General features: G+C 43.3%; 1 protein-coding gene and 1 long non-coding RNA gene across 2 annotated transcripts in view; both read right to left on the reverse strand.

The window, feature by feature from the left end:
* Positions 1-18,579, reverse strand: part of ppp1r2 (protein phosphatase 1, regulatory (inhibitor) subunit 2) — a 30,334-nt gene extending 11,755 nt beyond the window's left edge. The window contains exons 1-3 of the mRNA XM_023971303.2: positions 18,150-18,579; positions 9,059-9,166; positions 8,303-8,383 (exon numbers count right to left, since the gene is read on the reverse strand). Of these exons, the coding sequence (XP_023827071.1) occupies positions 8,303-8,383; positions 9,059-9,166; positions 18,150-18,286 (326 nt within the window). The 5' untranslated portion in view covers positions 18,287-18,579. The remainder of the gene's footprint in view (positions 1-8,302; positions 8,384-9,058; positions 9,167-18,149) is intronic.
* On the reverse strand, positions 7,525-8,298 carry LOC139023039 (uncharacterized). The gene is made up of 3 exons (XR_011474112.1): positions 8,260-8,298; positions 7,891-8,137; positions 7,525-7,682 (listed from the first exon to the last, which is right to left on the reverse strand). It is a non-coding gene; the product is annotated as an uncharacterized lncRNA (long non-coding RNA).
* Positions 18,580-19,430: the final 851 nt, after the last annotated feature.

Below are 19,430 nucleotides of genomic sequence, written 5' to 3' on the forward strand. Positions count from 1 at the left end.
CAAAGAGTTCAATCTTGGTTTCATCAGACCAGAGAATCATGTTTCTCATGGTCTGAGCGTCCTTTAGGTACCTCTTCGCAAACTTCAAGTGGGTTGTCATGTGCAAGTTACTGGAGGAGTGGCTTCTGTCTGGCCACTCTACCACAAAGGCCTGATTGGTGGAGTGCTGCAGAGATGGTTGTCCTTCTGGAAGGTTCTCCCATCTAAACAGAGGAACTCTGGAGCTCTGTCAGAGTGACCATCGGGTTCTTGGTCATCTCCCTGACCAAGGCCCTTCTCCCCCGATTGCTCAGTTTGGCCGGGCGGCCAGCTCTAGGAAGAGTCTTGGTGGTTCCGAACTTCTTCCATTTAAGAATGGAAGCAACTGTGTTCTTGGGGACCTTCAATGCTGCAGAAATATCTTGGTACCCTTCCCCAGATCTGTTCTTCGACACAATCCTGTCTCGGAGCTCTACGGACAATTCCTTCGACGTCATGGCTTTGTTTTTGCTCTGACATGCACTGTCAACTYTGGGACCTTARATAGACAGGTGTGTGCCATTCCAAATCATGTCCAATCAATTGAATTTGCCACAGGTGGACTCCAATCAAGTTTTAGAAACATCAAGGATGATCAATGGAAACAGGATGCACCCGAGTCTCATAGCAAAAGGGTCTGAATACTTATGTAAATGAGGTATCCTTTTTTTGTTTTTAATACAATGGCATACTTTATTATTATGGGGTATTGTGTAAATTGAAGAGGATGTTTTTTTATTTCATCCATTTTAGAATAAGGCTGTAACGTAACAAAATCTGGAAAAAAAGTCAAGAGATCTGAATACTATCCAAYTGCATTGTTTTACACATTTTTTACTAATTAATAAAAATTGAAAGCTGAAATGTCTTGAATCAAGTATCAACRCCTCAGTTATGGCAAGCCTAAAGATCAGGAGTAAAAATTTGCTCAACAAGTCATAAGTTGCATGGACTCACTCAGTGTGCTATAACGTTTACCATGATTTTTGAATGACTACCTCATCTCTGTACCCCACACATACAGATAATTGTAAGGTCCCTCAGTCAAGTAGTCAATTTCAAACACAGATTCAATCACAAAGGTTTGCCAATGCCTCACAAAAAAGGGCACTTATTAGTAGTTAGCAGACTTTGAATATATATCCCTGAGCATGGTGAAGTTATGTTACATTTTGGATGGTGTATCTATACACCCAGTCACTACAAAGACACAGGCCTCCTTCCTAACTTAGTTGSCGGAGAGGAAGGAAACCGCTCGGGGATTTCACCATGAGGCAGTTAGAGTTTAATGGCTGTGATAGGAGAAAACTGCAGATGGATCAACAACATTGTAGTTACTACACAATACTAACCTAATAGACAGAGAAATACTGCAAAGCATGTGGCAAAGCAATTCATTTTTTGTAATGAATACTAAAATATTATGTATAGGGAAAATCCAAAACAACACATTACATAGTACCACTCTCCATATTTTCAAACAGTGGTGGCTGCATCATTTTATGGATATGCTTGCAATCGTTAAGGACCGGGGAGTTTTTAGGGATAAAAAAAATAAAAAAAGAACTAAGCACAGGCAAAATCCTAGAGGAAAACCTGGTTCAGTCGGCTTTCCACTAGACACAGGGAGATTAATTCACCTTTAAGCAGAAAAATTACCTAAAACACAAGGCCAAATCTACACTGGAGTTGCTTACCAAGACGACAGTGAACGTTCCGGAGTGACCAAGTTAGTTTTGACATAAATCTACGGCAAGAGCCGAAATGGCTGACTAGCAATGATCAACAACCAATTTGACAGAGCTTGAATTCAGGCTGTAATACAACAACATGTGGAATAACTCAAGGGGTATGCATGCTATCAGAAGGCACTGTATATGTACATATCTACTTCAATTACCTCCGACCCCTGCACATCGACTCAGTACTGGTACCCTGTGTATATAGCCAATTTATCGTTACTCATTGTGTATTTATTCCTTGAGTTATATTTTCCCTCTCTGCATAGTTGGAAAGGACCCATAAGTAAGCATTTTACTGTTAGTCCACACCTTTTGTTTACGAAGCATGTGACAAATACAGTTTGATTTGAAAATGTCGAAGAGGCATAACACAAGATAAGGCTGCGTGTAAGTTTATTATTAATTTCCATTTCACAGGTTTAAACCAAGCGGACAGATGGAGTCAACGCTGCAGGAAGTAAACTGATCTTAGGCTGTAATCACCTCCCGTTACATTGTCCTCATTCCCCTGGATTTAGGGTTGATGGGATCTAGTGAGTGGCATTTATTGATCCAAGCTGTTTTCACTGAAATGAATTACTGGGCGCAGATCCATCGAACACCATTACGTGATGTTTAGCCAATACGCTCCACTGGGGGGGAGATCAGGACGAGAGGTAAAATCAGTGAGGTAATATCAGTGAGGTTAGAGATAGTTGTGTGCCTTGAGCATCAGTGGCCTAGTAGTCAACACCGGGATGAAAATGTTGTCAGAGAGAACAGATACCAGTGAAGAGACAAAAAGGGCTTACTCACTCACTCTAACCCACATGCTTTAATCACGCTGTCTGAAACGCAAAGAAAACACTCAGAGTATCAGTAGTGTGATCACATTGAGCGATAAAGGTAACACTGAGATTCATGCATTCGTCCAAGGCAGAGTCGATTTAGAGGGAATAGAAACACTTATTGAGTGGACACAGCGCTTGCAATGCCAGGGTCGTGGGTTCAATTCCCGCATGGGACACATACTAAAAATTTATGCACGCACTAGATAAAAGAAAATGCTATAATGGCATGTTACTTACACACACACAAAGGGTTGACCTCCCTGCCTGTTAAGTGGGTATAAAAATGTGTGGTAACAGTACATGTGACAAACCTTTGCCTCAGTGGAGTTTGGCCTTGAGGCTGTGACGGAGCATCTGCTCCACTCTATGATGAGGGCTAATGCTAAAGCAGTAGACTAGCTCCTACTACGTCGCTACTGAAAATCTACAGTGTTACCATAGCCATGCCCCTCTCTCGCCGTGTTAGAGGATATACAGTACCAGCTACAGATACACAATTGAGAGCATCCTGTCGGGTAGCATCACCGCCTGGTACSGCAACTGCACCGCCCGCAACCGCAGGGTTTCCCCAGAGGGTGGTGCTGTCTGCCCAACGCATCACCGGGGGGCATAATACCTGCCCTCCAGGAAACCTACAACACCCGATGTCACAGGAAGGCCAAACAGATCATCAAGGACATCAACCACCCGAGCCACGGCCCGTTGACCCCGTTATCATCCAGAAGCCGAGGTCAGTACAGGTGCATCAAAGCTGGGACCGAGAGACTGAAAGGCAGCATCTATCACTAGCCGGATTCCACCTGGTTACACAACCCTGCACCTTGGAGGCTGCTGCCCTACGTACATAGACCTGGAATCACTAGTCACTTTAAAAAATGTTTGCATACTGCTTTACTCATCTCATATGTATATACTGTATTCTATTCTACTGTATGTTAGTCAATGCCACTCCGACATTGCTCAATCTAATATTTATACAGTAGCAGTCAAAAGTTGACACACCTACTCATTCAAGGGTTTCTTTTGTTTCGATTTTCTACAGTGTAGAATAATAGTGAAGACATCAAAACCATAAAATAACACAAATGGAATCATGTAGTAACCAAAAAAGGGTTAAATCAATATAGATGTTATATTTGAGATTATTCAAAGTAGCCACTCTTTACCTTGATGACTGCTTTGCACATTCTTGGCATTCTCTTAACCAGCTTCATGAGGTAGTCACTTGGAATGCATTTCAATTAACAGGTGTGCCTTGTTAAAAGTTCACTTGTGGAATTTCTTTCCTTCTTAATGCATTTGAGCCAATCAGTTGTGTTGTGACAAGGTAGGGATGGTATACAGAAGATAGCCCTATTTGGTAAACTACCATATTATGGCAAGAACAGCTCAAACAAGCAAAGAGAAACGACAGTTCATCATTAGTTTAAGACATGAAGGTCAGTCAATCTGTAAAATTTCCAGAACTTTGAACGTTTCTMCAAGTGCAGTCGCAAAAAACATCAAGCGCTATGATGAAACTTGCTCTCATGAGGACCGCCACAGGAAAGGAAATTACAGCCCAGATAAATGCTTCACAGAGTTCAAGTAAAAGACGCATCAACTGTTCAGAGGAGACTGCGTAAATGAGTCCTTCATGGGTCGAATTGCTGCAAAGAAACCACTACTAAAGGACACCAATAAGAAGAAGAGACTTGCTTGGGCAAAGAAAAACACAAGCAATGGACATTAGACCAGTGGAAATCTGTCCTTGGTCTGGTGAGTCCAAATTACAGATTTTTGGTTCCAACCGACGTATCTTTGTGAGACGCAGAGTAGGTGAACGGATGATCACCGCATTTGTGGTTCCCACCGTGAAGCATGGAGGAGGTGTGATGGTGCTTCGCTGGTGACACTGTCCGTGATTAATTTAGAATTCAAGGCACACTTGCAACCACAGCATTCTGCAGTGATACGCCATCCCATCTGGCTTGCGCTTAATGGGACGATCATTTGTTTTTCAACAYGACAAAAACCCAAAACCCACCTCCAGGCTGGGTAAGGGATTTGACCAAGAGTGATGGAGTGCAGCATCAGATGATCTGGCCTCCACAATCACCCGACCTCAACCCAATTGAGATGGTTTGGGATGAGTTGCATCGCAGAGTGAAGGAAAAGCAGCCAGCAAGTGCTCAGCATGTGTGGGAACTCCTTCAAGACTGTTGGAAAAGCATTCCAGCTGAAGCTGGTTGAGAGAATGCCAAGAGTGTACAAAGGCAAAGGGTGGCTACTTGGAAGAATCTAAAATATATGTTGATTTGTTTAACATTTTTTTGCTTACTACATGATTCCATGTGTTATTTCTAGGGATGCACGATATAGTCGGTMAACATATCGGAATCGGACGATATTAGCTAAAAATGCCAACATCGGCCCGATGTCTAGTTTAACGCCGATGTGCAAAACTGATAAAGCTTACGTGCATAACTATATAACATGGATAAGAACATCTTCGTATATAATGTAGTTACATGACGTAAATACGCCATGTAAAATGTTGCGCTACACAGCATTCCTAACCTAGCCCACAATGTCTGCTGTGTGGATCGAGCAGTCAACAAGTCGAGCAGTCATTTGAAAGAGCAAGAATATTTCAACGAGACAACCCAAAGGCAAAACGCCAAGATAATGGAATTAATTTCCCTTGACAATCAACCGTTCTCTGTCGTGGGTGATGTTGGCTTTAGCCGACTGGTCGAGCACCCTATTTTGGGGAGGGGGGGGGTACTATTTTTCAGATGTTGCCCTACCGGAGTTACACAGTAATAGCGTCCCTGCCATTAGCTTCACGACTGACATTTGGACCAGCGATATCAGCCCCATGAGCATGCCGAGTCTGACAGCACAGTGGGTCGTCGAGGATTTCATACTGAGGAAAGTCGTATTGCATGCTCATGAATATGCTGGTTGTCATACCGCTGCTGCCATTTCAATGGCATTTGAGAACATGTTTTAAACATGAACACACTACCTAGCTCCATTCGAACTACTGACTGGAGAAATAAGCTCATCAACTGAGCCTGCAGCAGACGCGATTCCCTCTGTCATGGCATTGAAACGACTGCTCAACAAAACTGACAGGGATGTAAACAAAATGTGCCCAACATTTGAGATAAGCTTTTTGTGCGTATGGAACATTTCTGGGATTTGTTTATTTCAGCTCATGAAACATGGGACCAACACTTTACCTGTTGCGTTTATATTTTTTATTCAGTGTAGAATTTTTATTCTAATTCCTAATTCTAACGCCGCCGATTCTGTCACGTCAGTGGAGTGCACATGCCGATTCTGACTTCGTCAATACTAAGATAACCAGTTAGCTAGCAGCTAAAGTGTAACGTTAGATAGCCCCTTTTCCCYATGAGGTGGATGTTTTTACTGGCCCACATTGTCGAATTAAACAGTTGCCCTTGACAACGGTTTGCCCTGGCAACAAAACTGCCCACACAGGCTATGAAAAAGCAATTCGGTGGCATTCTCTCTTTACTGTGTCGCCACCATGCTATGTACAAGGACTGCTACTTTGACGCAGACAAGAAACAGGGTTTACCTGAAATGTTACATACACAGCTGGACAAGATGGAAACGGACACAGTGACAGTGRGCACCAAGGAAGAGGCCACGGACAGAGAGCTGAAACTTCACTGCTTGACATGTATGATGCAATCCTGGTTGAATGAAACGACTTAACAACGAAACAGCACAGTAAGTAAGTGAAAGAAATAGGTTTTGATGATGTTTTACTGGTAATGGGGACATACATAAATGCAAACAAAATACATTTTTGGTCAGTGTGTGTAACCTTTATTTAACTAGTCAAATCAGTTAAGAACAAATTCTTACTTACAATGGACGGCCAAACCCGGATGACGCTGGGCCAATTGTGTGCTGCCCTATGGGACTCCCAATCACAGCCAGATGTGATACAGCCTGCATTCTAACCAAGGGACTGTAGTGACGCCTCTTGCACTGAGACGCAGTGCCATAGACCGATGCATCCATGCGTGTGTTAACTATACTAGAAGGCTTAAAAGGCCGCTAAAATTTTAGATAAAATCGGCATCGTTTTTTTCGGCTTTGAAAATATCGGATATCGGTATCGGCCATATTGGTGTTTCACTAGTTATTTCATAGTTTAATGTCTTCATATTGTTCTACAATAGAAAAACCCTTGAAGTAGGTGTCCAAACTTTTACAGTTTTACCTCTACTGTTAACTCAACTGGTGAGACGGTCTTCTGACGGATCCAAAAGTATTTAGCTGATCATTCAATTTACCCAAGAGCGAAATTCACTCTATACTGAGTAGTACCCAGCTATGCGTAACCAGTAGGCTTTTGTTGGCCTGGTGTATCGTGTGAGTCAGTGGCTTTATTCCAGGGCGTCGCTGTGCTACGCACATACCAGTCGGCACACTAACTCCATTCCAGAGCGTTACGATAACCAATGATGCTTGAACAGCTAGCTAGCACAAACTCTCTCTAGCACACGCTAGCTAGCACAAACTCTCTCTAGCACACGCTAGCTAGCACAAACTCTCTCTAGCACACGCTAGCTAGCACAAACTCTCTCTAGCACACGCTAGCTAGCACAAACTCTCTCTAYCACACGCTAGCTAGCACACACTAGCTAGTACCCATCTTCTAATTCTAAACGTAATTTCACCACCTGTGCTGTTGGTGGCGGTTACGCACCATCTTCTCTGGCACCATTCAACATCCTGTCTGAGTTCGTATGTCTCATAGCATCTGTGGAGTGAGAAGGCATCTGCTGCAGCCAGACCCTATTGCAAATAGTTGAAATCCAGATGAATACATTCTGTTATTACAGCATGTTCAAGCCGTAACCATATGGAGTTCCCCCCCACCTTCAGTCTCATAAGACCGAGACGTATCAAGATAATATACCCTTCTCATACAGCCTTGATAAGTGTTTTAACATTCCAAACCTTTGAGTCCAATAACTTAACTTTAGCCCTCCTTCCTCCTCCCAGACCTATCCAGTCAGTGATGACCCTCCTTCCCCCTCCCAGACCTATCCAGTCAGTGATGACCCTCCTCCCCCTCCCAGACCTATCCAGTCCAGTGATGATGACCCTCTCTTCCCCCTCCCAGACCTATCCAGTCAGTGATGATGACCCTTCTTCCCCCTCCCAGACCTATCCAGTCAGTGATGAGACCCTCCTCCTCCTCCCAGACCTATCCAGTCAGTGATGATGACCCTTCTTCCTCTCTCCCAGACCTATCCAGTCAGTATGATGACCTCCTTCCTCCTCCCAGACCTATCCAGTCAGTGATGATGACCCTCCTGCCTCCTCCCAGACCTATCCAGTCAGTGATGACCGTCCTTCCTCCTCCAGACCTATCCAGTCAGTGATGATGACCCTCCTTCCTCCTCCCAGACCTATCCAGTCAGTGATGATGACCCTCCTTCCTCCTCCCAGACCTATCCAGTCAGTGATGATGACCCTCCTTCCTCCTCCCAGACCTATCCAGTCAGTGAGATGACCCTCCTTCCTCCTCCAGACCTATCCAGTCAGTGATGATGACCTCCTTCCTCCTCCCAGACCTATCCAGTCAGTATATGATGACCCTCCTTCTCCTCCCCAGACCTATCAGTCCAGTTGATGACCCTCCTTCCCCCTCCCAGACCTATCCAGTCAGAAATAACTTACTTGGAGGCCAGGTCACCCACAGTGGGCACGTTGACCTCTGAGTCGCTGTGCGCCCCTTCATCCTCCTCGTCCCCCACCATCCTGAGGAAGAGAGAAGGAGAGAACACTGTGTCACAACGGTGACCTTCTATGCAACGGCCTTGGAGATTGGGTTACGTGCCAGTTTAGATGGCCCACCCCACCCACGCTGTATGCAGACTGGGCAGAAACTCATCCACACGCACGTACACACACTGAACCTGCACTGCAAGAATTGAGGTGCCCTGTGAGAGCAGGCCAATCTGCTATCGAAATTGTATCTAATCCGGGGTGAACATATTCTCTACAAAAATGATCAAATTATAGTCTCTTTTCTACATCACATTAGTCTGGGATCTAGGGACTGTTCACACACATTAAAGCAGGATGACGCCAAACAAAGCAGAGCAGAGTTTCTTCTTAGGCCAAGTCAATCACAAATCTCTGCTGTCAACAAATGTAAATATTTGACTCCAGAAAAGTAGTTTTTTGGTTTGCCCAGAACTAAGAATATGTAGTGTGAAGAGTCCAACTGTCATTTTCAACATGTAATAGGCCTAACTAATTGAATAAATTAATACCATTATGAGGTATTTGTTAACAAAAAAGTAAAAAACTGGAAATACTGGATAACATTGTATATGGGAAGCCATTTTGACATTCGCTGGGTAACTATGTCCTTACCTGTTCATGAGAATGAATTGCATCGTGCTTTACACATTGAATGGGGCAACTCACCTGTTGTAGGGCGTGCTGGGCTCGTCGATCTTCATCAACCCATAGTCCTTGTCTGCCGGGTGGTARGTGGCCAGGATGTTCATCTCATCCCATTTCTGTGACTTCTTCCTGAAAGAATGGGTCCAGAGATGAGCTCAGGGTGGTACTCAAAACCAACCAGATATTACACTAGAGACCTGGCAGATTTAATCTAGGACTACACAGTGACCCAGTTCACTCCCGTAGTATATTTCGGGAACACAAACAAGGCAGCAATTAAATTTAAAAAAGGGTATTATGTACAATTAAATGATTCATTGTTTGGAAAATGACAGTGTACAGAGGTTGGTCACTTCACCTTCAGCATGATGCTGAGGCTGATCGAGCGAGTGAGTGGGAAGAAATGCTTCACAAATGTACTTTCCCCAGGTACAAATTGTAGGCTCTCTCTGGGCTTCTGGCTGGAGTTGGCACCTTCAATAACACCGCTGTCTGGACTTGGAGACAGTGCCAAATACAGCCGTTAAACTGTCTCTACTGGCGCGCCCCTCTCTCCCTTTGTCAAAGTAGCCAGCCTCCCGGACGTGTTTATGGAGGCTGAGGCCTGCCATCATGGTAGAGAGGGGCGGAGGGGGGGGTGATAAATCTGCTCCCTGCTGCAGTAATCCTGCAGAGCCATCGCTAGCTGCTCACTCACACACACACACACACACACACACACTCAATAAGTCAGGCACACAGCAGGCAGTTTGACTGTCGATGGCACTGGGCTAAATCAATGGGAGACGTGCCCTGTACAGCTGTGTCTCACACTAAAATGGCACATCATGGGATGAGGCACATATCAATGCTGCTCAGTCAGGCTTGCTGAGGTAGGCCGGCTCTTAACCACTGTTTCATAACATATATAGCCCATGGGATACATGTAAGAAACCAATGTAAGCTAGTGAAGACAAAACATAAAATGATATCATTACATGAAACTGTCAGAGACATACAGTGAGCTCCAAAAGTATTGGGACAGTCACACATTTGTTGTTGTTTTGGCTCTGTACTTCAGAAATTATATAAATGACCGAGATTAAAGGGCAGACGGTCAGCTTTAACGTGAAGGTATTAACAGTTTAGAACAGTTTAGAAATTACAGCACTTTTTGTACATAGTCCCCCCCATGGTAGGGGACCAAAGGTATTGGGACAAATGCACTTAAACAACAACAAAAAAGAAAGGTCCCGTTTTCAGGACCCTGTTTTTCAAAGATAATTCGTAAAAATTCATACAATCCCAAATAACTTCACAGATCTTCATTGTAAAGGGTTTAATCACTGTTTCCCATGCTTGTTCAATGACCCATAAACAATTAATGAACATGCACCTGTGGAATGGTCGTTAAGACACTAACAGCTTACAGACAGTAGACAATTAAGGTCACAGTTATGAAAACTTAGGACACTAAAGAGGCCTTTCTACTGACTCTGAAAAACAACAAAAGATGCCCAGGGTCCCTGCTCATCTGCGTGGACGTGCCTTAGGCACGCTGCAAGGAGGCATGAGGACTGCAGATGTGGCCAGGGCAATAAATTGCAATGTCCGTACTGTGAGACGCCTAACACTGCGCTACAGGGAGACAGGACGGACAGCTGATTGTTCTCGCAGTGGCAGACCACGTGTAACACCGGCACAGGATCGATAGATCCGAACATCACACCTGCGGGAAAGGTACAGGATGGCAACAACAACTGCCCGAGTTACACCAGGAACGCACAATCCACCATCAGTGCTAAGACTGTCCGCAATAGGCTGAGAGAGGCTGGACTAAGGGCTTGTAGGCCTGTTGTAAGGCAGGCACAAACCCACCGTCGCTGGACCAGGCACGACTGGCAAAAAGTGCTCTTCACTGACGAGTRGTGGTTTTGTCTGCAAGACAGGAATGTCAGTGTTCTGCCATGGCCATCGAAGAGCCCGGATCTCAATCCCATTGAGCACGTCTGGGACCTGTTGGATCGGAGGGTGAGGGCTAGGGCCATTCCCCCCAGACATTTCCGGGAACTTGCAGGTGCCTTGGTGGAAGAGTGGGGTAACATCTCACAGCAAGAACTGGCAAATCTGGTGCAGTCCATGAGGAGGAGATGCACTGCAGTACTTAGTATCTGGTGTGCCCACCAGCTGCATTGACTGTTACTTTTGATTTTGACTCCCCCTTTGTTCAGAGACACATTCAATTTCTGTTAGTCACATGTCTGTTGAACTTGTTCAGTTTATGGTCTCAGTTGTTGAATCTTATGCTCATACAAATATTTACACATGTTAAGTTTGCTGAAAATAAATGCAGTTAACAGTGAGGACAATTTGTTTTTTTGCTGAGTTTATATGCGTCTTAAAGTAGTGAAAAGTTTAGTATTTGGTCCTATATTTCTAGCATGCAACATTTACATCAAGCTTGTGACTCTACAAACTTTGGGGATGCATTTGCAGTTTGTTTTGGTTGTGTTTCAGATGATTTTGTGCCCAATAGAAAGAATGTATTGTAATTAAGAATAGAATGTTTCGAAACACTTCAACATGAATGTTGATGCTACCATAATTATGGATTATCCTGAATGAATCATAATAATGATGAATGATAAAGTCAGAGGCATAATTATCATACCCCAAAAAAACACTTCCCTGTTATTGTGATGGTGAGAGGTTAGCATGTCTTGGGGGTATGATATTTGTGCGTGTGTATTTTACTCATTCATCATGATTCATTCAGGATTATACGTAACCATGGTAGCATCCCCATTAATGTACAAGTCTTTAGAAACATTCTATTCTTATTTCCAATAAAAGTGACTCTAAAGTGACAAAATACATTACTTACAATGAATTTCTATTGGGCACAAAATCATCTGATCACAAGCTTGATGTAATCATTGCGTGCTATGAATATGAGACCAAATACTAAACTTTTGACTACTTGAGTACACAAGTGAAAGTCCCAATACTTTTAGTCCCGTAAAATGGGCTATGTACAAAAAGTGCTGTAATTTCTAACCGGTTTACCCAATATGGATAAAAATACCTTCAAATTAAAGCTGACAGTCTGCACTTTAACCTCATAGTCATTGTATTATTTCAAATCCAAAGTGTTGGGAGTACAGAGTCAAAACAATAACAGAAATCTGTCACTGTCCAAATAGGGTTGGAGCTCACTGTATACGTGGAAATTACAAGTTAACAGTTACTTTTTAAACTTCACCAACCCTAGTTTGATGCGTCTACATTCACCAGACTTTGAACCCTACCTTTATGGACAATTTCTAAATCATTTAAAACAGAAGCCAAACCAGTGTGACTGCATCTGGGCCAGGGAAGATAGGGAGTTTTGTCTGTATGTGAGGAGTGTTGACAAGCCAGTAGGAGAGGAGCCAGTTTCACTGCTCTAAAATGTCTGTACGTCAGTCTGTGTATTTCTGCGTCTGTCTTTATCCTTCTGTATGTGTGAGGGGGTTGGTTATACAACACATCCCAGACACTGCCAGCCAGCCTGGCCTGATTTACAGTACACAGCACCCGTGCAAATCCACTCAAGACCTGACGCAGCCAGTCAGAAAAAAATGTTTATAAAAAAATACATAATGGAATGACAACAACCACCTCTTTTGGTAAAAAAAAACCCAGCCCTATTACTACTTCTGTTATTCTTATTCATATTTATTATTATTTTTCAACTGCATTGTTGGTTAGGGGCTCGTAAGTAAGCATTTCACTGTAAGGTCTACTACACCTGTTGTATTCGGCGCATGATGTGACCAATAACATTTGATTTGAGAACGGACGCTATTTGACACTCCCATTCAGTGTGTGTGCAGTGAGCATCTCTTGGAGAGGCCAACAGCTGGGTACATCCCTCTAAAAAATAAAGTGGAGAGGTGAACTACACTATCAGATAGCATATTCTAAGACAAGCAGTGTGTTAAAGAGCGCTCTGGTCTATACTTTCCAGCCGTGGTCCCGTGTGGCTCAGTTGGTAGAGCATGGGGCTTACAAAAACGCCAAGATTGTGGGTTCGATTCCCACAGGGTACAAAAACATATGCACTCTACTGTAASTCGCTCTGGATAAGAGCGTCTGTTAAATTACTAAAATGTAAAAATGTGTTGTTTGTAAAAATCTGAGCACACTAAAGTCAATATAGAGAGTATTAGGGACTTGGAGAGGTGGGGAAAGCCTAGAAATCCACTCATGTTGAGGTAAATATGTTGTAAAATAAAAAATAAAATGTTTTTGCTTGAACCCAGTGAAGCCCATTGTCAAGGGACTGCAGTGCCCATTTGATCTACTATACTGGAGCAGGAAGTAGGCTACTATACAGGTTGCTCCTATGGTATTTTCTCCCCACTGTATCAAAAGTCATGATAGTCGATGCATGTCCCTCAACCCACTCATGAAATGGTCAGATTGGGCATCTAAGACAGTGGAGGAGAGATAGAGTTTCATGGAACCATGGCTGTGACTCAGTTAAAAGTCATTGACTATAATGAATAATGAATGACTGAGCTTGGGGTCCATGCATCAATGTTGACTGATTAATGACTGCAATGAAATGGCTTACATTGAAATTGAGAAGATGCTTGACTATTGTTTACGGGGCACCAATAGTCATTACCCATGACACTTTCTAGAACTCTATGGCAGGAAGTTGTGATTGTTTGGACTCTGGACAGGTGCAGAGTGGACAAATTCTTTGTGACAGCAATACGGATATTTGGAAAGCTGGGTCAGGATATCCCCTTGGGGCTGTATAATGAATTGAAAGCTCCAGTCTTTTCTGTCCCCTTTGGGAAACACAAGAGATGGCAACACAGCCTAGCGGTTAAGAGCGTTGGGCCAGTAATAGAAAGGCCGCTGGTTCGAATCCCCAAGCCAGCAAGGCGAAGAAAAATCTGCCCTTGACCAATGCAGTTAACCCCCAACAACAACTGCTCCCCGGGCGCCACTGACATGGATTAAGGCAGTCGTCATCGTCCCCCGCCTCACCTCTCTGATTCAGAGGGGTTGGGTTCAATGCAGAAGACATATTTCAGTTGAATGCATTCACTTGGACAACTGACTACGTACCCCTTACCCTTTCCACTCTTACCAGGGTTCCATCCAACCGTTTCACACGAATAAAGTACATGTCGGATTTTAAACAAAATGTTACGACAGGCCTGATGGAAAAAGCTAATTTAAAATCAGTACATTTTCCATATATTCTAGGCAAGGTAGGATCCTTTTGTGTTGGTCAAATGAATCATGCGAGAAAAGGCAGTGGAAACCGCAAATATTGATATAACAAGCAGTAAACTTCCATGATCTGTTGCGTGGTCCTCCCATTACAACTCAGTAAAGCATGCAGTTTATTAGGCACACCGTTTTAGTTGCAACAAGTCAATTTGATGGAAAAGCATCTCATGCGGAAAAATGTGCATATTGTTTTTATGCAGGTTTTATTATATCTGCATGAAAATCTGCCACCAACTGGAGGAAAACCTAGCAACAGATAGGAACACGTTTCCCCAAACAATACATGATTTAAAGAATGAAAAACTGGCAGTCTCTACGGGGGTGACACAGGGTTCAATTCTCGGGCCGACTCTTTTCTCTGTATAGATCAATGATGTCGCTCTTGCTGCTGGTGATTCTCTGATCCACCTCTACGCAGACGACACCATTCTGTATACTTCAGGCCCTTCTTTGGACACTGTTAACTAACCTCCAGACGAGCTTCAATGTCATACAACTCTCCTTCCGTGGCCTCCAACTGCTCTTAAACGCTAGTAAATCTAAATGCATGCTTTTCAACCGATCGCTGCCCACACCCGCCGGCCCACTATGAACGGCTCTGACTTAGAATATGTGGACAACTACAAATATCTAGGTGTCTGGTTAGACCGTAAACTCTTAGAATATGTGGACAACTACAAATATCTAGGTGTCTGGTTAGACCGTAAACTCTCCTTCCAGACTCACATTAAGCATCTCCAATCCAAAATTAAATCTAGAATCGGCTTCCTATTTCGCAACAAAGCATCCTTTACTCATGCTGCCAAACATACCCTTGTAAAACTGACCATCCTACCGATCCTTGACTTCGGCGATGTCTTTTATACAATAGCCACCAAAACTCTATTCAGCAAATTGGATCCAGTCTATCACAGTGCCATCCGTTTTGTCACCAAAGCCCCATATACTACCCACCACTGCGACCTGTATGCTCTCGTTGGCTGGCCCTCACTTCATATTCGTCGCCAAACCCACTGGCTCCAGGTCATCTATAAGTCTTTGCTAGGTAAAGCCTCGCCTTATCTCAGCTCACTGGTCACCATAGCAGCACCCACCGTAGCACGCGCTCCAGCAGGTATATCTCACTGGTCACCCCCAAAGCCAATTCCTCCTTTGGCCGCCTTTCCTTCCAGTTCTCTGCTGCTAATGACTGGAACGAACCGCAAAAATCACTGAAGCTGGAGACTCATATCTCCATCACTAGCTTTAAGCACCAGCTGTCAGAGCAGCTCACAGATCACTGCACCTGTACACAGCCCATCTGTAAATAGCCCATCCAACAACCTCATCCCCCATACTGTTATTTATTTTGCTCCTTTGCACCCCAGTATCTCTACTTGCACACTCATCTTCTGCACATTTATCACTCCAGTGTTTAATTGCTATATTGTTATTATTTTGCCACTATGGCCTATTTATTGCCTTACCTCCCTGATCTTACTACATTTGCACACATTGTATACAGACTTTTTCTATTGTATTATTGACTGCATGTTCGTTTATTCCATGTGTAACTATTCCATGTGTAACTCTGTGTTGTTGTTTGTGTCGCACTGCTTTGTTTTATCTTGGCCAGGTCGCAGGTGTAAATGAGAACTTGTTCTCAACTAGCCTACCTAGTTAAAAAAAGGTGAAATAAAATAAAAATATATATCTAGAAAAGCATGGGAAAATTCCACTGCTGTGGCAATGAGACTAACATAGATACAATTCCAATAGCTTTAGTTGATTCATTGTTCCTTCAGCACAGCAAACTGAATGTAGTAATCTAACCTTGAGACGGTATAGCCAAATAGTGTTGGTGTTTAAGGACAAAGTACTTAATATGTGGCTAGTTTCACCATAACAATAGCATGGAATCATGTGGTAAGCAAAAAAAAAAGGTGCTAAATAAATATATTTTATATTTCAGATTCTTCAAAGTGAAAAGCTGTCTTGGTATTCTCTCAACCAGTTGTCATCCAGGGTGACATTTATTTTCCAAGCTATGGCACACAATATCTTACATACAGCAGGTTTTAAAAGGACCAAAGAGTTGTTATCTGCTTTGTGGTTTTATTTTTGCCATGGAAAAAAAAACGTTGCGACAATGGTATGTTCCCGGCTCTACTGCTCATCCATCAAATTTAAATCTGATTTTGACTGAAAGTAGTACCCTAATACGGACAGATGGCTTAAGCAAAAATTTGGAAAAGAGCTTAAAAAGAGTCGTGATGAGAAAATAAACCATGTGTGTGGTTTTGGTTTGTGAGGACTGTTAGAGAGACGGGATACAAACAACACCCTACGAGTTCTGGTGCTGAAGGGTTGTGTGCATGCAGCTGTCTGCGCGTGTTCTTGTTTGTTTGCTACAGACATAGCTTGAGCTGAAGGAGTAGGCTACAGTGCAGCCAGTCGTGCTGGTCTCATCCCACTACATTTGAAGAAAGAGAATTGTTCAGGAAATCTTTTTACCCATTTCCTACAGAGAGACTATTTTGGTATCAACACAGAACTGGCTGGGAATGGAATTCACTGATAAATAGGCCATACAAGGGCGGCAGTTTCACATGGACGGGAAGTTATGAGTCTCATAGTAGGTTATATGAAGGCTAGCCACCTAACACCATAAATGGACTATATAAATCACAAGCATGAATTATTGAAACTCAAACAACCTCCATCTCTATCCACCTGTGCATCTTCACATGGACCATCAGATCTTCATTAAAAAGACAAGCTGGAATTGAGAAAACAACACTCATGTTGCAATTAGCCACGGTGTATTTCCTAGTGGTCTCATTTGAGCAACTGAACAGCTCAAAAGGACTAGCTCACTGACAGTTTAATGTGCAAAGTGAATTAGATCAATGCCTGACTTCAGGCATAAACTCACCACAGTTCTGACAACCCCAGAGGGCCAATGTGTAAATATAACGTGACAGCTTGGGATGTGGGATGTGGAAGTCAGTGCCTTGACAGCAGATACTCTCACTGATGGCACTCTAGGCACTAAGGGTGGAGTGTACAGTAAGCTACCATCCAGCTTCCACATTTACCCACAGTCTTAGAAACTAAACTGTATAGGAGAGTCTGTGCCCACCACACAATGGTAAATGAGTCTATAATTTACAGGTCTGAATCCTTCAGCTACTGCTGTATCATGTGTGATGGAGAGTAGGAATGGGTAACTTGCTGGCTAACATACCTGATGCCAACATAACATTTCTTAAATCTTAACTAATTACTAAAATCGTCTCTGGGTTTAAACATATCTGTAGAAAAAAAAACACTTCCAAATTGTTTGTTTGCGCTGGTAAAAATGTCTGTGGCTAGACTATTATTTGGCTACCTAGCCAGTCAACCCATTCATCACCCACCTTTAAAACAGCTAACATCAGTGAGTTGGCTGATGAAATGTACGCGTGATTACAGGTGTGAAACCGGATAAAATATCAACTGACATCGACAAGTAGATATTTGGGACGTTGCTAACGTTAGCTAGGTAACGTAGCTAGCCAATGTTACCTTCTCGGGCAAACTAGCTAGCAAATTGGCTAGCCATCATTAACTGGTAAGTTAACAGTCCTAGTGAGAACAATATGAGTGAATTGGAAAGCAAGCATGACAACTGACTTGGTAACGTTAGCTAGCTAGTTAGCATTATGTACTACCTGGCACATTACTGACGAGTTTACGTTAGCTAGCAAGTCCATAAAGTTTTCAGCCAGGGCAGCACCCAACGCAGAGCAAGCTAAGCTAACGTTACCTAGACTGTCGGTGTCAACAAGAAACTAAGCTAGCTAACTGACTGTCTACTCACTGTTGGTCATCTTCCAGAAGTCCAGGATCCACTTGTTCTGGAGTCTCTACTGGCACTTCTTCGGCTGGGCCCACTTTGATGCCCGTCCCGCTGTTCTTGTTCTTCAGAATACCTTTTATCGGCCGGGGAGCTGCCATTTCCACAAGCGCTAGGTCACTCACTGGAGAGTGGTTGTCAATTATCAAAACTAGCTAGTACTCGATGCACCTTAATGTTGTGCCCTTTGCTTTTATAATTCAAAAGACAGACCCCGATTAGGCTTCAACTGTTCCTGCACTCCAAACTCCCGGTTGTCTCATAAACACGATCAACTTCACCGCTGAAAGTATTTGGCATGCCCCCGACGCCGCACGCTGTTTTGTCTGTGGCGACCACTGAAGTATAGGTGGCGACTAGCGGCAAAAAGCAGCAGTCGCCGACAGTCGTCACTAGTTACCACAAGCACAAAGTCATAAACCCCGCCCGTTTCTACAATTCCTCTTCTTAAAATCTGATTGTAATCTAACCCTAATCCCTTAACCCTAACTATAGCCACACTGCCAACCTTATGCCTAACCTTACATTAGGACCAAAAAGCTTTCATTTTCATGAATTTTTACGATATAAACCATTTAGATTTTATGGCTGTGGTAACTAGTGACAACCGTCGGCGACACCCCCTTATTTTTTATCATCGCGAGAATATAGAGTTGCTATAACAACGCTTTCTTCACAGTGACCTGCAAAGGTAGCCATACTTATTGTGGCACTCAGATGGGTTATAATTCAGGGGTGGGCAACTTTTTCTCCATCCCTAGCAAACACAGCGGATTAATCCAATTGCATTTTAAAATGAAGATCATGATTAGGTGATTATTGGACTCAGGTGTGTTAGCTGGGGCTGGGCAAAACTGTGACAACAATCAGGTCCTTGAGGACTGGAAATGCCCACCCCTGGGTTATACGCATACTCCAGTTTAATAAACTATATATGCCTAACGGCTCAAAATAATGGCTGGAATGACGCAAATGCAATGGCATCAAACACATAGAAACCATGTGTTTGACACCATTCCACCTTTTCCGCTCCAGCCATTACTACGAGCCCGTCCTCTCCAATTAAGATGCCACCAACCTCTGTGATTTGTATACACAGACATACAGCGCTTTCGGAAAGTATTCTTCGGTAATACTTTTTCCATATTTTGTGTTACAGCCTTTTTATAAAATTGATTAAATAAACATTTTCCCTCATCAATCTACATACAATACCCCATAACGACAAAGCGAAAACAGGTTTAT

Source organism: Salvelinus sp. IW2-2015, linkage group LG26 (genome assembly GCF_002910315.2).
Source record: "Salvelinus sp. IW2-2015 linkage group LG26, ASM291031v2, whole genome shotgun sequence".
Classification (NCBI taxonomy): Eukaryota; Metazoa; Chordata; class Actinopteri; order Salmoniformes; family Salmonidae; genus Salvelinus; species Salvelinus sp. IW2-2015.